The sequence below is a fragment of the Schistocerca serialis genome, chromosome 7 (genome assembly GCF_023864345.2).
Source record: "Schistocerca serialis cubense isolate TAMUIC-IGC-003099 chromosome 7, iqSchSeri2.2, whole genome shotgun sequence".
Classification (NCBI taxonomy): domain Eukaryota; kingdom Metazoa; phylum Arthropoda; class Insecta; order Orthoptera; family Acrididae; genus Schistocerca; species Schistocerca serialis.
Genome location: NC_064644.1, coordinates 212,893,522 through 212,915,517, shown reverse-complemented (window position 1 = coordinate 212,915,517; position 21,996 = coordinate 212,893,522). Strand labels below are relative to the sequence as shown.

At 42.8% G+C, this 21,996-nt stretch overlaps 1 protein-coding gene across 1 annotated transcript in view; it reads left to right on the top strand.

Annotated features, from left to right (window-relative positions):
• The window catches only part of LOC126412746 (glutathione S-transferase D7-like), a 62,017-nt gene that overhangs the window by 26,106 nt on the left and 13,915 nt on the right, over positions 1-21,996 (top strand). Inside the window, exon 2 of the mRNA XM_050082485.1 lies at positions 6,284-6,438. Coding sequence (XP_049938442.1) covers positions 6,298-6,438 — 141 coding nt within the window. The 5' untranslated portion in view covers positions 6,284-6,297. The remainder of the gene's footprint in view (positions 1-6,283; positions 6,439-21,996) is intronic.

Below are 21,996 nucleotides of genomic sequence, written 5' to 3'. Positions count from 1 at the left end.
CGCAGTCGTCTTTACAAGTGGCTGACAACTCCCCCCTCGCTTTTTTCTTCACTTCTTCAATGTTGTCCTTTCATGCTCCTTTTCATGCATGGAAATAAGAAAAAGCTACACAGTCAGGTCAGGCGAGTAAGGTGCGTGGGGCAGCGGAACCGTGCCATTTCCAGCCAAAAACTGTCTAACAGAGATGGCTGTGTGTGCAGGGGTGTTGTCGTGGTGGAAGAGCCAGCCTCCTGTCTGACACAAATCAGCTCTTTTTTGACGAACATTGTTGCAAAATCTTCTTAAAACTTCCAAATATAAGGTCTGATTGACAGTCTGACCTGGGAGAACAAACCCTGAGTGAACTACGCCCTTAGCATCAAAAAAGCAAATCAGCGTTGGTTTGATGTTTGATTTGACTTTTTTTTGGCGGCGTGACGATGACGTCTTCCATTGGCTTGACTGTTGCTTTGACATTCGACAGAAAATCTGGATTAGTTTCAAGTTGTTGTTTCAAAGCATGACATTTTTCAGCTCGACGATCCTTATGACTGTCAGTCAGAGCCTGAGGAACAAACTAGGCAGAAAGCCTTTTCATTCCCAATTCTTTTTTTTTTTTAATTCGCTGCACCGAGCTCCAAGATAACCCACTAATCGTTGACAAGTTGTCTGTCGACGGTCTGTGAGCACAAGCTCTCGAATGTTTTCAATATTTTCGTCGATTCGGCCACTTGATGGACGTCCTGAACGAGTTTTGTCTTCGACCGACATGTCGCCAATTTTAAGTCGGATAAACCATTCGTACACTGTAGTTTTTCCCGTAGCGTTATCTTCATAAGCTGTTTTCAACTTTAAAACAGTTTCAGAAGCATTTTTACCGAGTAGAAAACAGTTTCACAGCTGCACATTGTTAACTTAAATAGCCACCATAAAAAGCGAAACAAGAACAAAACAGCTCTAGCAAAAACAATCGTTCAGATGAACACAAGAAGACAGGTCGACAACACAGGTGGCACTGTAGCAATGAGTTGCGCTATATACGCCTAGCGGCAGAAATGCGTACTACACAAGCTCCGCCCACAACAACGTTATTCCATTTTTTGGTATCCTCTCGTATAACGAATATTTTTTTGAGAAATTTGGGCTAAAAGCGGAGGGCCTCGCTAGCGACAGTATTAAGACACTACGTCGACAATAATACCAGCGATACCAACCGGACCTTGGTAACGTTTATCTATATGAGCATGGGAATTCCTACTCGTCGTTCGCCGCAAGATGGTCATCACCGTCATCCTCTGGTGGAGAGAATGACCTGAAGCGCCAATAATCATGATGTTGAGCGACCGAAACAAATTTACAAGCAAGGAAGGAAGACCTAAGTAACACTATTTTTGGCTGCGTGTATCGGACGGGCTCGCTAAGAGCACTACTGTGAAATACTAGCCGTCTGAAACATTACTTGTCGCCGTCAGGCCCTGCACTGTTGGTATCAAGAGAACAATACATAAAACGTTACATACCTTCTCAGTCGAAGCGAAATTAACTGCATAACAGATATTTGTGGACTATAAAGCAATGTTTTAATGTTCAACCCTGACTGAAAGCGAACTTGTGACACAGGGTGATCACAAAAGAACTTCACACTTTCACAAATTCATAGAAGCGAAACGGTACGACTTCCTCGTTTCAAACCTTGATCTGGTAATACAGTACCTCTGGAAGGCACTTTAGGTATGAACGCAGTTCTTTTGTTGCAGGATGCCACAGCTAGGGAGTGCTAGTGTAGAAACTAGCAAGTACACCACACAGAAAATATAGTGTCTGTAGGATTTTGGAAATGGGTGTTCGTGGGACCATAAGATGTCGCCTTTCTCGACGTGTTGATTTCCGTGGGCTGCCTGAACATGATAAATCATGAGACCGACCACGATGCAGCGCTTCTCCTCACATTGTTTATAGCAGGCATAAATGAAGACCGCTTTATGGCTCCTGGTGAATGTGTGTAAGAAATGCTCGTTGAACAGCTGTTACCGAGTCCCTTTTTGCTAACTGAGGGACACGCCAGATCTTCTGTTGTGCCGTACTTCCCATTTTCTACAATAGCACTCTACAACAATAGAATTGTGTGCATACTTAAAACCAACTTCCCAATCTACCTATTAACAGGTAAAAAGTTGAAGCGAATACCTTTTAACGTTTCGTTTCTATGATTTTTTTAAAGTGTAAAGTACTTTTGTGCTCACTCTGTATGTGTATGTTAACCTCAAGATACTATAATTGTCTCTATTTATTATGTATGGTATTAATGAAATACCTTCAGGATTATTATGTATCTAAAGGTCTTAGGGAAACCGAAAAGCTACAAAAACGGACCACCTGATGTCTTGGCTGAAGTAGTTTTGGGCAGAAGGTTTCCGGAAGTTAATTCTCACAGTTAAGACGTCGTTCACAGAAGTGATGGAGTACTGATGAGTTTATTGCACAACGGCCATTCCGACTCATTCTGTCAGTCGTTTAGATGATTGGAGTCACCTCACGCCCATCCAGAAGGTCAGAAGGTCCTGATGCAGTCATGGATCGAGCTTTAGTAGCAGGAGCACTACGCCACCGCCACACCACCTGCCTGACTCCAGTCCAATATTGCTCTGCGCACCATCTATGCTCTGTGAAAACCCATGCATTTTGAAAGAGTGGAAGAGTACCTTTGAAGTAGTCTTTGTGCACTTTACCCTTGCAGTAGACAGAAATGGAGCGAAAATCTCTTGAGTGGATGGATATGAATACTAAGACGAAAATTAAGACCATATGCCACTCATATACTTATTGATTCCTGTAGCGACACAGATTTCTTCCGCCTGTATTTGTAAGTAAAATTTGAATTGTCTTAGGCAACATCCAACAATGTAGGTTCATTTTATGCACCCATCTTGAAAACAATATCTGCTACAGACTCGAGAGCCGATTTTACATTTTTTCTGACTAATTTTTAATTATAACGTCTCGCAGTAGTAAAACATTCTCTTTACTATTCAGTCAATGCCAGCCCACAACGTCTAATAGGTCAGCATTATGACTGTTTTACGTCACTCAGTTGTTGTACTTCGCGAGTGAGCGGATGATACAATCATTAACGTAGCCGGTCGGTGTGGCCGTGCGGTTCTAGGCGCTTCAGTGTGGAACCGCGTGACCGCTACGGTCGCAGGTTCGAATCCTGACTCGGGCATGGATGTGTGTGATGTCGTTAGGTTAGTTAGGTTTAAGTAGTTCTAAGTTCTAGGGGACTGATGACTACCGATGTTAAGACCCATAGTGCTCAGAGCCATTTGAACCATTAACGTGCTGGACTGGCATTCGAATGGATCTTCTAATTTAGGTCTTGCAAGGTTTCATTAGAAGGCATAACCCCAAACGAGATTCGATGGATTCACTGCTCCACCCAGTTCGACGATGTAGAACACCTGAAGAAGTAAAATCGCCATCTTAAAGTCCAACCAAGTGGAAAATTTAGTGGTAAGTAATGCAGTTAATTTTTGTTCTAATGATCTAGTGGCTGACTTTACTTCTCTCTTCAGAATGGAAAACTTAATCCTTTCATGATAACTGACGGTGTATAAAGCAAAAAAATATCACTGCTTTTTTTTTAATATAGAATAAACACTGCCTTTCCAAGTGGTGAGTCAATCCAAGAACATTGTGCTGTAATGCTGTAATAGAAAATTATTGGAGCTGTATATTATACGTTAAAGTGTTAATTTATTTCTTATTTGTACTTGCATTGAAGCGAAGAGCAAAAGTTATTTAACTTAAGTGCATGAGAAACTCAAAAATTTGACTGTACCGCATTTTCATTGATATGTACCCTGTACATCCCGACACATCCTGTAATTCGTTTCCAATCATATACTTGTATTTGGGCCCTGAAAAACAGTAGGTTGAAGTATGATCATGTATAGACTGTTATCTGGCAAGAAATGAAATAACTTCTATTCAGTAGGTGTCCTACAGGTGGCAGGAACCCTCAAGTCAATAAGACAGCAACATCTGCAAAGGCAGCGCTGTAACCCGTTGTCAATGTTTGTAAAAATTTATGGCCACTTAGAGTAAATATTGTTTTAAGTTCTCGAAAACTCATGCCACAGGCTGTCATGTAAATTAAAATACATTTGCGCCTTTTTGTCTTTCTTATTTTTTGACTCGTTCTTTCCAATGACCATAATATTCCAGGTGAACATTAGTTTAGTGATGCGTTTAGGGTTAACGTGGAATTATTTTAGATTAGTGGTTAAATGACTATGAAACTAATGATAAATTATCTACGTCTACATCTACATGATTACTCCGCAATTCGCATTTAAGTGCTTGGCAGAGGGTTCATCGAACCACAATCATACTATCTCTCTACCATTCCACTCCCGAACAGCGCGCGGGAAAAACGAACACCTAAACCTTTCTGTTCGAGCTCTGATTTCTCTTATTTTATTTTTATGATCATTCCTACCTGTGTAGGTTGGGCTCAACAAAATATTTTCGCATTCGGAAGAGAAAGTTGGTGACTGAAATTTCGTAAATAGATCTCGCCGCAACGAAAAACGTCTCTGCTTTAATGACTTCCATCCCAACTCGCGTATCATATCTGCCACACTCTCTCCCCTATTACGTGATAATACAAAACGAGCTGCCCTTTTTTGCACCCTTTCGATGTCCTCCGTAATCCCACCTGGTAACGATCCCACACCGCGCAGCAATATTCTAACAGAGGACGAACGAATGTGTAAGCTGTCTCTTTAGTGGACTTGTTGCATCTTCCAAGTGTCCTGCCAATGAAACGCAACCTTTGGCTCGCCTTCCCCACAATATTATCTATGTGGTCTTCCCAACTGAAGTTGTTCGTAATTTTAACACCCAGGTACTTAGTTGAATGGACAGCCTTGAGAATTGTACTATTTATCGAGTAATCGAATTCCAACGGATTTCTTTTGGAACTCATGTGGATCACCTCACACTTTTCGTTAGTTAGCGTCAATTGCCACCTGCCACACCATACAGCAATCTTTTCTAAATCGCTTTGCAACTGATCTGGTCTTCGGATGACCTTACTAGACGGTAAATTACAGCATCATCTGCGAACAACCTAAGAGAATTGCTCAGATTGTCACCCAGGTCATTTACATAGATCAGGAACAGCAGAGGTCCCAGGACGCTTCCCTGGGGAGCACCTGATATCACTTCAGTTTTACTCGATGATTTGCCGTCTATTACTACGAACTGCGACCTTCCTGACAGGAAATCACGAATCCAGTCGCACAACTGAGACGATACCCCATAGGCCCGCAGCTTGATTAGAAGTCGCTTGTGAGGAACGGTGTCAAAAGCTTTCCGGAAATCTAGAAATACGGAATGAACTTGAGATCCTCTGTCGATAGCGGCCATTACTTCGTGCGAGTAAAGAGCTAGCTGCGTTGCACAAGAAAGATGTGTTCTGAAACCATGCTGATTACGTATCAATAGATCGTTCCCTTCGAGGTGAATCATAATGTTTGAATACAGTATATGCTCCAAAACCCTACTGCAAACCGACGTCAATGATATAGGTCTGTAGTTCGATGGATTACTCCTACTACCTTTCTTAAACACTGGTGCGACCTGCGCAATTTTCCAGTCTGTAGGTACAGATCTATCGGTGAGCGAGCGGCTGTATATGATTGCTAAGTAGGGAGCTATTATATCAGCGTAATCTGAAAGGAACCTAATCGGTATACAATGTGAACCTGAAGACTTGCCCGTATCAAGCGATTTGAGTTGCTTCGCAACCCCTAAAGTATCTACTTCTAAGAAACTCATGCTAGCAGCTGTTCGTGTTTCAAATTCTGGAATATTCCATTCGTCTTCCCTGGTGAAGGAATTTTGGAAAACTGCGTTCAATAACTCCGCTTTAGCGGCACAGTCGTCGGTAACAGTACCATCGGCACTGGGCAGCGATGGTACTGACTGCGTCTTGCCGCTTGTGTACTTTACATACGACCAGAATTTCTTCGGATTTTCCACCAAATTTCGAGACAATGTTTCGTTGTGGAACCTATTAAAGGCATCTCGCATTGAAGTCCGTGCCAAATGTCGCGCGTCTGTAAATTTTAGCCAATCTTCGGGATTTCGCGTTCTTCTGAACTTCACATGCTTATGTATTAAATACGCATGTCCCAGATAGAAGTAGTCTGAGAAGCCCAGTGGCGTGTGTGATTAACGGCTACACGTGCTTTGTAGAGCAGCGGGACCTCTCGCTTACCTTGTGCTGGTCTGCTTTCAGGGAGAGCAGCCACGATGCCCGTCGTTCTCTACCACTTCCCGGCCAGCCCGCCCTCCAGGATAGCTCTGGCGGCAGCTAAGGTTGTCGGGGTCGACGTCAACATCAAAATCGTCGATCTGTTTGCAAAGGAGCAACTCAAAGAAGAATTTGTCAAGGTACGTTGTGTAAAAGACAGACCTAACCAAGACCAGTCACAGCTCTTTCTTACGAGAATTACGTCATGTGCGTTGAAGCACTTTTATTTGGGCTATGAAGTCGTATAGAAACAAGCTGTAATGATGTGGAGCATCAATGGACAATACATTACTACGATACTGCATTGCCTGTGTGATTCTGGTTACGATGCGAAGTTCCTTTGGAGATGCACGCATGTCCAAAGGAACAGGCACTGTGGCGACTACAGCCGGTATGAAATACATTAAATGTATTCGCATTTGCGAATAATGACGATCATCAGCTGTAGAATGGAATGACGACAGTGAAAATCTGTGCCGGACCTGGACTGGAAGCCAGATTTTCCGTTTATCGTGAGCGGTCGCCTTACCGTTTTGTTATTCGTGCACGATTCACTGTCAGACCCATGCGTTTACGACCTGGAATCGTACATCCATTTTGTACATTCCCGTACAGATCAGACGCTGTACTTGAAAGTCGTCTGCCCGGTATCGGCAGAGAAATACTGCAGTGCCTATGCTACTGTGATTACAATGCCAACTTCCTGCACTGCAGTATCGTTTTTCTCTGCCGATACCGGGCAAGACACTTTTAAGTAGAACGTCTGACCTGTAAGGGAATATACATAATGGATGTACGAGTTCAGATCGTAAACGCATGGTTGACAACATATAAAAGTTTGGGTCTCGCCGTACACGGATAGCCAAATGGTAAGGCGAACGCTCGCGATAAGCGGGAAATCCGTGTTCGAGTCCCGGTATCTACATCTACATGGATACTCTGCAAATCACATTTAAGTGCCTGGCAGAGGGTTCATCGAACCACCTTCACAATTCTCTATTATTCCAATCTCGTATAGCGCGCGGAAAGAATGAAAACGTGCATCTTTCCGTACGAGCTCTGATTTCCCGTATTTTATCTTTGTGATCGTTCCTCCCTATGTAAGTCGGTGTCAACAAAATATTTTCGCATTCGGAGGAAAAAGTTGGTGATTTTCATTGTCGTCATTCCATTCTACAGAAGACGGTTGTCCTCATTCGCAATTGCGAATACTTTAGTGTATTTCAGTGGACAATGTTCAAGAGTACTGTACGATACACTTTAGACAGGTATGCGCCGAGGAGAGTTGCGACGGAAAAGGCGGCGCTGTGGTTCGACAGTCCTGCGTGACAGGAAATTTAAACGTAGCCAGAGTTTCACAGAAAAACAAAAACTGAACTAAAGCAAAATTAGGGCAAGGACATCCGTGCGTAAAGCTTTCAACGAATTCGAAAGTAAAAATTCTGTCGACCGACTTGAGAGAAAGCGCTAAGTTTTGGACTTACTTTATGTCAGTAAACAGGTCAGTCATCTGTCCAAACACTGTGTCCATAATAGCATCGAAACAAAGGGTGTGGCCTGAGTGGCCGAGCGTTCTAGGCGCTACAGTCTGCAGCTGCGCGACCGCTACGGTCGCAGGTTCGAACCCTGCCTCGGGCATGGATGTGTGTGATGTCCTTAGGTTAGTTAGGTTTAAGTAGTTCTAAGTTCTAGGGGACTAATAACCTCAGCAGTTACGTCCCATAGTGCTCAGAGCCATATGAACAAAAGGGTGTTCACACCCGGGGGCAAGGGAGGGCTGCGACTACTCCTCCCCCCCCCCCCCCCCCACCTCCTTTCCCCAGCTCTTAAGGAAAGGAAACTTATACTGTACTCTGCTGTTTTTCTTTCAAAAAAATGATTTAAAAGGCATTGGTACATAGATTTTTAACCGGGTCGGAACTGGAACTTTTTTATGGCTACTTGGAAGTCGCCATTCGTCTCCCATAATAGTAAAAGTAGTCCATAGCCCCAGGTATGTCCATCCACCCCCCTCCCACCTACAAACTATCGTATGGGCGCCCTTGATCGAAACGGAGGGTGACACAGAGGACGCCGAATAGTCAAACGTCTTTATTCAAAACTGTTTCACTGAGTAAGATCACACAGCAATTCCTTCTTTAAATTGTCGCAAGAGGTTCAAAATGATAGGTATTGGAATAAGTCAGCACGGAATAGTCGCTCTACAGAGGAAAGGCCGCCGGACCTGATGGGAAACCAATAGGATTCACTCTCTTCTAGCAACAGTGTGCTGTAGGTCGCTGGAGGAGCGAAGCGTTCCTAATGATAGGAAAAAGGCGCCAGACATTCCCGTTTACAAGAAGGGTCATCGAACACACACACAAAACTATAGGACTATATCTTTGACGTCGGTCGGTTGTAAAATTGTGGAACATGTTTCATGCTCGATTATTATGACATTTTTGGAGACCCAAAACCTCCTCTGTAGGAATAATCAACCTAGGTTCCGAAAACACAGAACCTGTGAAACCCAGCTCACTCTATTCGTCTACGAGACCCAGAAAGGAGTATAACAGATATTGACACTCAATTCGATGCAGTGTTCCTTGACGTGCATGGGCGTCCCGTACAGTTCCGCACTGCCACCTAATGAACAAAATTCGAGCTTACGGAATATCAGACGGGTTGTGTGACTGGAGTCAAGTCTCTTCAAACCGAACATGTCGTTCTCGATGGGCAGATTTCTTCAGACGTAAAATTAACCTCTGGCGTACCCCAAGGCAGTGTCGTACGACCACTACTTTTCACAGTGTAACACAAATAACGTAATGTAATATAAATGAACTAGTAGACAACATCGGAAGTTCCATAAGTTTTTTCGCGGATGATGCTGTTGTCCACAGTGAAATCCAGACGTAGCGAAATGCAACAAGACCTGCCGAGGTTCAACGTTTGGAGCAGGGAATGGCAATTGAACCTGAACATAAGAAATGTAAGTGTTGTGTCTAGACAAGACAGCCTAGACACAATGAGAGGAAGCCGAAAGGCACGCGCTAAGCTAAAGCAGGATGGCTTGAGGTCTGAAACAGGATACGTAATGAATGCTATAAAGAAAAGTACGTAGCTTCTGGAATACTTAACTTTAATCCATCCTTTTGGTACATCTGGAGATTGTGGCGATACAAGTGAGACTCTTTAGATACATGCAATGTTACTAATGGCGCCTTGCTAGGTCGTAGCCATTGACTTAACTGAAGGCTATTCTAACTATCGGCTCGGCAAAGGAGCGAGGCTTCGTCAGTATAGTCGCTAGCTACGTCGTCCGTACAACTCGGGCGAGTGCTATTCCGTATCTCGAGACCTACCTTGTGGTGGCGCTCGGTCTGCGATCACACAGTGGCGACACGCGGGTCCGACATGTACTAATGGACCGCGGCCGATTTAAAACTACCACCTAGCAAGTGTGGTGTCTGGCGGTGACACCACAGTAAGGTACTCAAAGATCCATTGCTGAATGATTACACGATTGCAGAACAATCACATTCACAAAACACACTGACGGAAAAAAATGCAACACCAAGAAGGAGCTGTGCGACACAAACGAAAGTTGGTAGGCGTGCTTCAACACCTGAAAGATGTGTATTCCAGTTTCGCGTGTCATATTAGAGGGGCGATAGTAGCACCAATATGGGGATGCAAATCAGTTTTGCTTTAAATAATGGCTTTAACGGTCGTGAGCATATTGGCCTTTGACATAGGATGTGGCGCAATGACACAACAAATTGCTACAAATCGGCTACTTCAAGGACAGCCCCGAGCCAGACGCTCTGTTGCGTGCATTCCACTGACCCCAAACCACCGCCATTTGCGACTTCAGTTGTGTCAAGCGAGAGCTCATTGGTGGGCAGAGAGGAGGTCTGTTGTGTTTTCTAATGAAAGCTGCCTCTGTTCTGCTCCAGTGATGGCCATGTATTGGTTAGGAGACCAGTTCACGGCCTTCAACCAGCCGGTCTGTGTGCTAGACACACTGGACCTACACATAGAGCTATGGTCTGGTGTATGTTTTCGTATGACAGCAGGAGCACTCTCTTGGTCATCCCCTGCAAATTGACTGCAAATTTGTAAGTCAGTCTAGTGATTTGACATGTTGTGCTGCCATTCCTGAACAACGTTCCAAGAGATGTTTTCCAGCTAGATAACGCTCGCGCATATACCGCTGTTGTAACCCAGCATACTCTACAGCGTTTCGACATGTTACCTTGGCCTAATCGAGCACCAGATCTGTCTCCAATCGAGCACAGATGAGACATCATCAGACGAAACTACAGCGTCATCCACAACAGCATTAACCGACCTTGCATTGACCCAACAAGTGCAACAGACACGGAACTCCATCCAATAAACTGACATCCGGCACCTGCACAACACAATGCGTGTACGTTTGCATTCTTGCGTTCAACGTTCTGACGGTTACACCGGCTATTGATGTACCACGTTTTCACATTTGCAGTGGATTACCTCGCACTTACATTAAGCTATGTTTGTGTAATATTAATCACTTAAATATGTTACCTAGACAAATGTATTCTCGAAAATTCATTACTGTACCTTAATTATTGTTTGGCGTTGCGATTTTTTGCGTCACTATCTCCATGAGTACGCGTACAGAGCGATATGAAGTAGAACGAACACACACAACTTATCACCGGTGAAGCAGATGCCACACTCAGATTCCCTGGAAGAACCCTCAGGAAATACAACCCACCCACAAAACGGGTAGCTTACAAAACCTCCGTTCAACCAATACTTGAATATCGCTCGTCAGTCTCGGATCCGTATCAGATAGTACCGACAGTGATAATAGAAAAAATTCAAAGAACAACAACTCGTTTCGTTACAGGTTCATTTAGGAAGCGCGAAAGCGTCACTGAGGTGCCCAGCTATCTCCAGTGGCAGACGCTGCAAGAGAGGCGTTTTGCATCACGATGCATTTATTGTTTGAGTTCTGAGAGCATACATTCCTAGAAGAGTCAACCCAGGATTAATGGCTATCTTTCTTCCCTCGAACTATTCCATAGCGGTATAGGAAAAGCTGGAAGAGACAGTGGTATGCAAAGTATCCTCTGCTGAACACCGTAAGATGCCATGCGGAGTATAGATGTAGATGTAGATGTCGATATTATTAGACAACTCAATGTACATTAGTGCTTGATGTGGTGTCACCGCCAGACACCACACTTGCTAGGTGGTAGCTTTAAATCGGCCGCGGTCCATTAGTACATGTCGGACCCGCGTGTCGCCACTGTGTGATCGCAGACCGAGCGCCACCACAAGGCAGGTCTCGAGATACGGACTAGCACTCGCCCCAGTTGTACGGACGACTTTGCTAGCGACTACATGGACGAAGCATTGCTCATTAGCCGAGCCAATAGTTAGAATAGCCTTCAGCTAAGTCAATGGCTACGACCTAGCAAGGCGCCATTAGTAACATTGCATGTATCTAAAGAGTCTCACTTGTATCGCCACTATCTCCAGATGTACCAAAAGGATGGATTAAAGTTAAGTATTCCAGAAACTACGTACTTTTCTTTATAGCATTCATTACGTATCCTGTTTCAGACCTCACGCCATCCTGCTTTAACTTAGCGCGTGCCTTTCGGCTTCCTCTCATTGTGTCTAGGCTGTCTTGTCTAGACACAACACTTGACAATTCCATTATTTGTGATGGGCGTTCAATAATTAAAATGCAACACTTTTTTTTTGTCCAGTTTGGTTGAAAACATGCAGAATTTGCTGTGAGACATCGTAGAATATTCCTGCTGCAGCCCTTATAGTCTGATGAAGTTCCGATAGGTGACGCCGCAATACGTAGCCTTCGAAATGGCGTCTGTGACGGAGATGTGTTCCAAACAGAGAGTTGTCATTGAGTTTCTTTCGGCGGAAAACCAGAGAATCGCAGTTACTCGTATGCAGTTGCAGAATGTCTACGGAGACCTAATAGTTAACAAAAGCACAGTGAGTCGTTGGGCGAGGGATCTGTTGTTATCACAGCAAGGTCGTGCAAACCTGTCGGTTCTCCCACGTGCACGTCGGCTTTGACTCCAGCAGTGTTGCAACGTGCGTATACTCTAATTCGAGGTGATAGGTGGTTCACATGTCGCTGCTCAACTGGATGCCTTTGTCAGCCTGCACACCCGAGAGGAGCTCACAAAATTTCATTGGACTCTTCTACCTCATTCACCCTACAGACTGGATCTCGCATCATCCAGCTTCCATCTTTTTGGTCCAATGAGGGATGCACTCCGTGGGAAACAGTACGCGGATGATAGGGAGGTTACTGATGGAGCAAGACGATGGCTTCGACGTTGCCCAGTACTGGTTCCATGCAGGCATACAGGCCCCTCTAGTAAGGTAGAGTAAGGCCGTCGCATTGAACGGACCTTATGTCGAAAAATAGTGGTTTTTAGCCAGTAGAATGCGGAATAGTATGGTGTGTTGGAATCCTGATAAAAATAACCTGCTTTTGCAAAAAGAAAATGTGTTGCATTACTTATTGAACGCCACTTGTCAGACCCCTCCTTTCAAACCAAATTACTGACTACGAAACTTATCACTTAGCTCTGATCAGATTGATAATTTTCTACGAACAGTAACACGATGATGTTCGAGGTGATGGTTTCCAAGTTTCTATTGGGTTGACATCGTCTGTCTATTAATAAAACAACTGTGCTATTGCTGATACAAGCACCATTTTATTTTTCTTGCTATAGATATTATTATTTCTATTATTTTTGTGAAAAGGTGGATATCACCAATCTTGCGATTTCATTAACTGCGTCACCCAGTCCAGATTTCTATTTTGAGTCTTCCTGTGTTGTTCAAGACATTACATTGTCATATTTTTGTGTGTGTTTGGATGGAGCTGTATTGGCGTAAGTACTGGCTGGCGTTCCACCGGGTGCTTGTGGCCACCCGTGCGACTCCCTCCGTTCGACGTTGCGGTTCTGCTGTCTTCAGGCTCTGCTGAAGGTCTGATGCTGGTGAACTGTTGCAGTTGTCATGAGTTTGATATAAGAGCTTGCTGCCTGCATCGAGACATAGGTTTTTAGGGTTCCATACCTAAATCGATAGAAACAGAAGCTTTACAGTATCGCTTTGTCGTCCGTCCTTCCGTCCATCTGTCCGACTGTTAAAAACCCTTTCTCTCGGAATTGTCTAGACATACGAATCCTATTCACCACATGTGACGCAACTGGCCGCCCTGTGGCAGTACCTGTCGCAAAGTCGAGGCACTGTGAAGCTGCTTCCTGTTCATAGTTTTCCAGTCAGATCCGTATGTACAGTTGGTACTGTTCGCTTTACAATTTCTCTGATTTTTCACATCTGGGTAGCAAATCCCTGGAGATCACAAGGGGTATCAAGTCTCCAGTCTTAGAGTCTGTATTTTTGTACTGATGAATCTCAGTTACATGATATACTGTTTTTTGGTTCGTGCCAACATAGCTACCCTTTTCTATTGTGCGCAGTGGTCCATCGATGGTTTCTTTTAGCATTTTGTGCAGATGTGTGAAGTTCGTCGTATGGTATGGAACCAATGACGGATTGGTTGGTCTGTTCTCTTGCATCACTGCTGTGTTTGGTATTGCGTGGGTTCAAGAGCACCCATAAGCTACTTTGTAGGGGGTGGGGGGTGTAGACTGGGGATATGGAATATTTTTATTGTAATTCTTTGGAAGATGAATGACGACTTGTAAGCAGCCATAAAAATTGATGAAGTTTTCTTGGGCCTCCAGCGTTGATATCTCGCGACGCTTCGGGAAGTGTCATACTACCCATCTTCACTGAAACATCGTGAGATATCAACGCTACCACCCGGCTGGAGACCCGAGAAACCTTCATCAATACTTTACGCCGGGAAAGCCTACAGTCAGTCATAAAAATGTGCCAGTTCCGATCATATTAAAAACCAGGAAAATACCATCTTTTAAATAATTTTCTTGAAAGGAAAAAACCTGACTACACTATTTTTTCCTTTTGCTAGGAGCTGGGGGGAGGGGGGTCTTTGCCCCTCGGGTATGGGCGCCCTGCTTGGGATTCTGTTCACTTTTCCATTTCACGTCTTGTAGAAAGGCTTAGAAAACAGCTTGATCTGGGAACATCATAGGTTGGGTGTTCTTGGTGCTTACTGTGGGCATGAGATTCTTCTCTGGAATCCAAGAACTGTAAAAGGTGTTTAAGTGTTGTCTGGTTTGTGCTTAGTTGAGGTAGTTGATTGGTTAACTGCTTCCATTTCATTTCCACTTGAATCTCACCGTCACTTCAGGCAGTGACTAGTTGACACCCACTCATCTTCGGAATAGTTGTTGCTTCCACCTTAGCTTGTGGACTCCATCTCTAGACGACCGAATCGCTCTGTTTTTGTATAGATACATATCAGTAACCCCCCCCCCCCCCCCCCAATCTTTAAAGAATCCAACTGCCATGCACAAAACAGCTTCAAACTTCTGATTACATTACAAATGATAAAATATATTAAATACTTGATGTTATTCATGTAAGCAAGAAAAAGTTTAGAAAGTGTTTGAAATTGTGTTTGAAGTTGTTGGGTGTTGCTTAGTGCTCTTATTATAAACCGTTGGATTAATACTTTCTGGATAATTTACTCTTCATTTTTAGCAAAAGCTAGTTTCTCATGCATCTCAATATTTGTGATGTTCTACTTCCTGATCTATGTGTCATACAATGATATAATTCTGCAGGTATATTCAGTGTTATGCAGCTCCCATCTGTGAAATGTGTTGCAAATAGAGTTAGTAGTTCAGAAATAGTACTTTAAAACGTGGTGCCTGATACTGAAGTTTTACTACAAGAACAGCGAAAATGTAATAAGCGCTAACTTTTTCTTTTACTCATTTTGTGTGTGCATGTGCGTGTGGGGGGGGGGGGGGGGGGTGTCAGGGTTGGGAAATTGAGTGACAGAAAGTTCTTAAAGGTTTGAAATTGCATTTAAAGTTTGTCAGAAGTCACACTCATTCTCAAATACTGGACGAATATAGTCATAATTTACGAGTAGTATGTTAAGTGCCTCAGGGCATCTTCTAATCAGAATGCTTGTCTTACTGTGTTAAGCCTTCAGTATAAGATTATACTTCTTAATATTTAGATTATGACAGCATTTTAAATTCTTAAATCCAGACAATAATATTGTGAAATGCTGAAAATCTAAGTTTTATTGCTCCTGTAACTGGGATGTGAACCATGAAACTTGCACTTGGTTAGTCAGTAATATAGATTCTTCATTGCTCATGGCTAGGTTAGGTTAGGTTAAATGTCAGATGCTGACTTCGTTTGGACTATCATTTGTTTTGCTGATTTTTGATGCATCTGCATTGCATCTGCCACAGGGACTTGTCTCTTACTTGTGGAGAAGAGAGCATACTGCTACCATATCCGTAAATTCATATTAAACATTTTAAATATTTTATAGTAATAACACAATTTTATCATAATTGTATTAAAATATTTTGTACATTTTACTGTTATTATAATATTATTATTAAAACCTATGAATATGTAGGACATAAAAAACTGGGAGTTACAGCAAGTTACTGGGGGGTGGTGGATTGGGGAGTGGGAGTGCTTAGTCAGTTTAATACTTATGAGCTTTCACTGCTTCGTACCACCACAAGTGTTTGAAGCTTACTGAGTTTGGCGGGGACTCACTACACCCTCCCCTCTATGTGCCAGAAGCATCAATACTTCCCTACATCATGTTACAAGACCTCATTCAAAGCATAATGGTATTTTACACTCAGGGGAGTATAATCTTATACAGAATTTTGGTAACCAGTTAGATAACATACAGTTTCATAACAACTTTCACAACATTTCCTTTACAGCATACAAACTGTAACTATAAATATAATTTGATAGAAGTAAACAATTATGTGAGCTCGATGTTTACATAGAATACATTGTTGTTGCTGTTGTTGTAGACTTCAGTTCGGCAATAGTTTGATGCAGCACTCCATGCTAATTCATCCTGTGCAAGCCTCTTCATCTCTGCATAACTGCAGCAACATACATCTGTTTGAGACTGCATATTGTATTCAAGCCTTGGTCTCCCTCTACAATTTTTGCTCTCCCTGAAACCCCCCCCCCCCCCCCCTACACACACACACACACACACACACACACACACACACACACTCTTCATTCCATTACCAAACTGACAATTTTTTTATGACTCAGAATGTTTCCTATCAGTCGATCCCTTCTTTTAAATGAGTTGTGCCATAATTTTTTCCCCTAATTTTTTAGTACCTCCTCGAGTATTACTTGGTCTCCCAACAAATGGTTAGTATTCTTCTATAGCACCAAAATTCAAAAGTTTCCATTCTTTTCTCCTGTGAGTTCCTAACTGTCTACATTTCACTTTCATACAAAGCTACACTCTAGATAAATACACTCAAAAAAGACCTCCTAACACTTACGCTGATATTATATGCTAACAAATACATCTTATTGAGAAAGGCTTTTGCTATAGCTGTTGTGTACATAGTTCTGCGTAGTCAGCGCATACACAACTTTCCCACTAGAGCGCGCCCCGCTAAGCACAACAGCGCAGGCGCAGCGCTCGTCTGTCTCCGCACTACGAGATGGCGCTGTCTTAGAGATGGACCAAATTCTACTTCCGCCGATCCGCGTATTAATATGTAACGCAGCCAATGAGATTGCTACTAATGTAGAACCTTTTTTCCTCGTGGATCACACTCGTGCAGTGATACCTGAAAGCACGAGGTATTACGAGTGTACAGACCTCCGATTAGTCAGACTGCATCAGTCTGCATTAGTCTGTACCAGTCTGTAGTCAAGTTTCAGTCTGCGCCTAATAAGATTATCATATTCCTGTACGTAGCCATGAAGAGAAATGTATAGACACTTTGTCAAGTATCAGAGATGTGAGAATAAGATTAACGTACCAAGACCAAAGGAACTTCAGATTGTCAATTGTAAACAGCATCCAGAATCAAGTTACGTAACATCGATGATTTTTATTATTTTAATAAATGTGTGTGAAAATTAATCAAGTTCTGTTTAAAGTTGGTCGCTGTCAGTCTGCTACTCTAAGTGTGCAAGTGGCATTTCTATCGTCTGACCTAATGGCAGATGATAAACATGCCACGATAAGACCACGAGACATATTGCTGACACTCGCCTACTTCGTTAGACCGACAAGTCAAATAATCTGATGGTGTGTGTACCAAAGGTCTTACAGTATGCACACCACAATAACCAATTTGTTTCTTATATCCTCTCTACTTCTGCCATTAACTTTTTTACTCCCAAATACAAAATCTCTTATATTAACCCACGGTTCAGGGTGACTTTCCTGAAACCGAATCCTTTTCCTAGACCTCTCCAGTCCTCTTCCATCATCCCTCTTCCTTCTCCTTCAACCCTGCTGGCTGAGGAAGGAGCCATGGGCTCTGAAAGCAAGCCTAATTGTAACTTTCTTTTATGTGTATGTTTTGCTGCCGCTAGATTTTTTAATTTATTCAATTAAACTATTTTGTCAAAAATTGATTATTTTCGTTGTTATTTGGCCCATGTGGCCATCATTCCTTCTTACGTAACCCTCTTATCAGTCTTTGACGTCGTCTGTCTTGTTCAAACTGTCATCTGTTTTCTACCTTATGTGCTAATCCGTTCGTTTATCTGTATCACCATATTAACCAACACTTTGCACTTACATCTTTTCTAGTATGTAGATGGGTCCATTTTTATTAACATATAACAATTCTGAAACTTCCTGGCAGATTAAAACTGTGTGCCCGACCGAGACTTGAACTTGGGACCTTTCGTGGGCAAGTGCTCTACCAAGTGAGCTACTGAAGCACGACTCACGTCCGGTACTCACAGCTTTACTTCTGCCAGTACCTCGTCTCCTACCTTCCGAGTTCGAGTCTCGGTCGGGCACACAGTTTTAATCTGCCAGGAAGTTTCATATCAGCGCACACTCCACTGCAGAGTAAAAATCTCATTCTGGATATGACAATTCTGTTGTTGTTTACAAATTCCCATAGCTATTTTCTTTCCCATCCTCGACTTATATTGTTTATGCATAATTATTTCACATTTTATTCATTTCTTTTTTGCCAAACCGCTCTCATTGGCTTCTACTGCTGTCTCCTACATCACTAATTGCCAAGGTAAGTAGTTTGTTTTCTCCTATGACTTCCTCTTTCTGTTTACTCAGTTTTTAAAATTTTGTCTGCTTTCATGACTTTCCCAATCTATTTTTTTTCCCTGCCATTTTTTCGTATCATATAGATCGCCCACTCATTACTTCTTATTAACCATTGTGTATTCTCATGATTTTCGTATGAATTTTTCTGATTTTTCCAAATTTTTCCTTGCTTTTCTACCAGTTTTCTATCTTTTAGCCACTCTCTACTTATGTTTTGCCACTCCCATGATTTATAACTCTCCAAACTGTCCTCTCTTGCCATGATGAATCCCATTTCATATTACATCCATTCTTTTTGAAAACATGATTTTGCACTATCAAAACTAAGGTCCCACATTCTGTTTCTTGAAACCTGCTTGTCCCATAAGAGTTCCTCCAAAAGGACTAACACTGAAAGTCCCTGTTTCTGGAAGTAATCCTACTTTACACTGGGCTCTTTTACAGTTTCAAATGCAGCAACATCTTGCTCTAACCCAGATAATCTGTACCTACATGTCTCATCAGCTAATTTCTACATCTACATCTACATCCATACTCCGCAAGCCACCTGACGGTGTGTGGCGGAGGGTACCTTGAGTACCTCTATCGGTTCTCCCTTCTATTCCAGTCTCGTATTGTTCATGGAAAGGAGGATTGTCGGTGTGCCTCTGTGTGGCTCTAATCACTCTGATTTTATCCTCATGGTCTCTTTGCGAGATATACGTAGGAGGGAGCAATATACTGCTTGACTCCTCGGTGAAGGTATGTTCTCGAAACTTCAACAAAAGCCTGTACCGAGCTACTGAGTGTCTCTCCTGCAGATCCCACACTGCTGAGCAGTATTCAAGCAGTGGGTGAACAAGCATACTGTAACCTACTTCCTTTGTTTTCGGATTGCATTTCCTTAGGATTCTTCCAATGAATCTCAGTCTGGCATCTGCTTTACCGACGATCAATTTTATATGATCATTCCATTTTAAATCACTCCTAATGCGTACTCCCAGATAATTTATGGAATTAACTGCTTCCAGTTGCTGACCTGCTATATTGTAGCTAAATGATAAGGGATCTTTCTTCCTATGTATTCGCAGCACATTACACTTGTCTACATTGAGATTCAATTGCCATTCCCTGCACCATGCGTCAATTCGCTGCAGATCCTCCTGCATTTCAGAACAAATTTTCCATTGTTACAACCTCTCAATATACCACAGCATCATCTGCAAAAAGCCTCAGTGAACTTCCGATGTCATCCACAAGGTCATTTATGCATATTGTGAATAGCAACGGTCCTACGACACTCCCCTGCGGCACACCTGAAATCACTCTTACTTCAGAAGACTTCTCTCCATTGAGAATGACATGCTGCATTCTGTTGCGTAGGAACTCTTCAATCCAATCACACAATTGGTCTGATAGTCCATATGCTCTTACTTTGTTCATTAAACGACTGTGGGGAACTGTATCAAACCCCTCGAGGAAGTCAAGAAACATGGCATCTACCTGGGAACCTGTGTCTATGGCCCTCTGAGTCTTGTAGACGAATAGCACAAGCTGGTTTTCACATGATGATCTTTTTCGAAACCCATGCTGATTGCTACAGAGTAGATTTCTAGTCTCCAGAAAAGTCATTATACTCGAACATAATACGTGTTCCAAAATTCTAGAACTGATAGACGTTAGAGATATAGGTCTGTAGTTCTGCACATCTGTTCGACGTCCCTTCTTGAAAACGGGGATGACCTGTGCCCTTTTCCAATTATTTGGAACGTTACGCTGTTCTAGAGACCTATGGTACACCGCTGCAAGAAGGGGGGCAAGTTCCTTCGCATACTCTGTGTAAAATCGAACTGCTATCCCATCAGGTATAGCGGCCTTTCCTCTTTTTAGTGATTTTAATTGTTTCTCTATACTTCTGTCATCTATTTCGATATCAACCATTTTGTCATCTGTGCGACAATCTAGAGAAGGAACTACAGTGCAGTCTTCCTCTGTGAAACAGCTTTGGAAAAAGACATTTAGTATTTTGGTCTTTAGTCTGACATCCTCTGTTTCAGTACCATTTTGGTCCCATAGTGTCTGGACATTTTGTTTTGATCCACCTACTGCTTTGACATAAGACCAAAATTTCTTAGGATTTTCTGCCAAGTCAGTACATAGAACCTTAGTTTCGAATTCATTGAACGCTTCTCGCATAGCCCTCCTCACACAACATTTCACTTTGCGTAGTTTTTGTTTGTCTGCAAGGCTTTGGCTATGTTTATGTTTGCTGTGAAGTTCCCTTTGCTTCTGCAGCAGTTTCCTAACTCGGTTCTTGTACCACAGTGGCTCTTTTCCGTCTCTTATGATCTTGCTAGGCACATACTCATCTAACACATATTGTACTGTGGTTTTGAACTTTGTCCACTGATCCTCAACACTATTTGTACTTGAGACAAAGCTTTTGTGTTGAGCCATCAGGTGCTCTGAAATCTGCTTTTTGTAGCTTTTGCTAAACAGAAAAATCATCCTACCTTTTTTAATATTTCTATTTATGGCTGAAATCATCGATGCAGTAACCGCTTTATGATCGCTGATTCCCTATTTCCACTCCACCAGACTTCTCTCCTTATACAAAATCATATCTGCCCCTCATAATTCCTTGGATGGTATCATCCGTCAAGCCAACTTCAAACAGCAGCAACATGCCAAGATTCACCTCAAAAAACTATCTCACCTTCCCCTAAACTACCTGAACAGTAATGTTTCCCTTCGTGTCCCTCTGCAGCTTTCTAAACAGCCACACCATCATCCACCACTCCTCTCCTACAAACCGAGTGTGGCTAATCTCCTTAACATCCCACAGCCTTCACCACTGCCTCCCAGACCAAGAATAAGCCTTAATCACAAGAACCAGTCACAACAGTACAGTGTCCTCAACCTCTCGTCTAAAGCACTCTCCCCTCCTGATTTATCTGTATTTTCTAAGGGTCTCACTTTCATCCCTAAACCTGCATTTGATCATGTTTTCCTTCACACATAATGTCAACTGGAAACATCACTTTGTAACCTAACCCCAAAACATTTCCAACACCAAATTTGAAATTCAGTCCTGCCCTGAACAGTTCCTGCAATCCATAGTGCAAAGACTTCCCTCCTGTATCAAAGATACCAACAATTTCCTAGACTGTATGAAGTCTGTGCCTGTCTCACTACCACCACACACCTTGCTTGCCAGCATTGATGCCATCTCCCTCTATGCCAGCATCCCCCACATACATGGTCTGTCTGCTGCTAAACATTTCCTTAGTCAATGCCCTCCTGATTCCAAACCTATGATATCCTTCCTGCTCATCTTAAGCAACTTTATACTTACCAACAACTACTTCACTTTTGAGGGGTAGACATACAGACAGATCAGGGGTATGGCCATGGGAACCAGGACGGGTTCGTCCTACGCCAACATTTCAATGGATCGCTTGGAGGGGGCTTTCCTGGGATCCATAAGTCA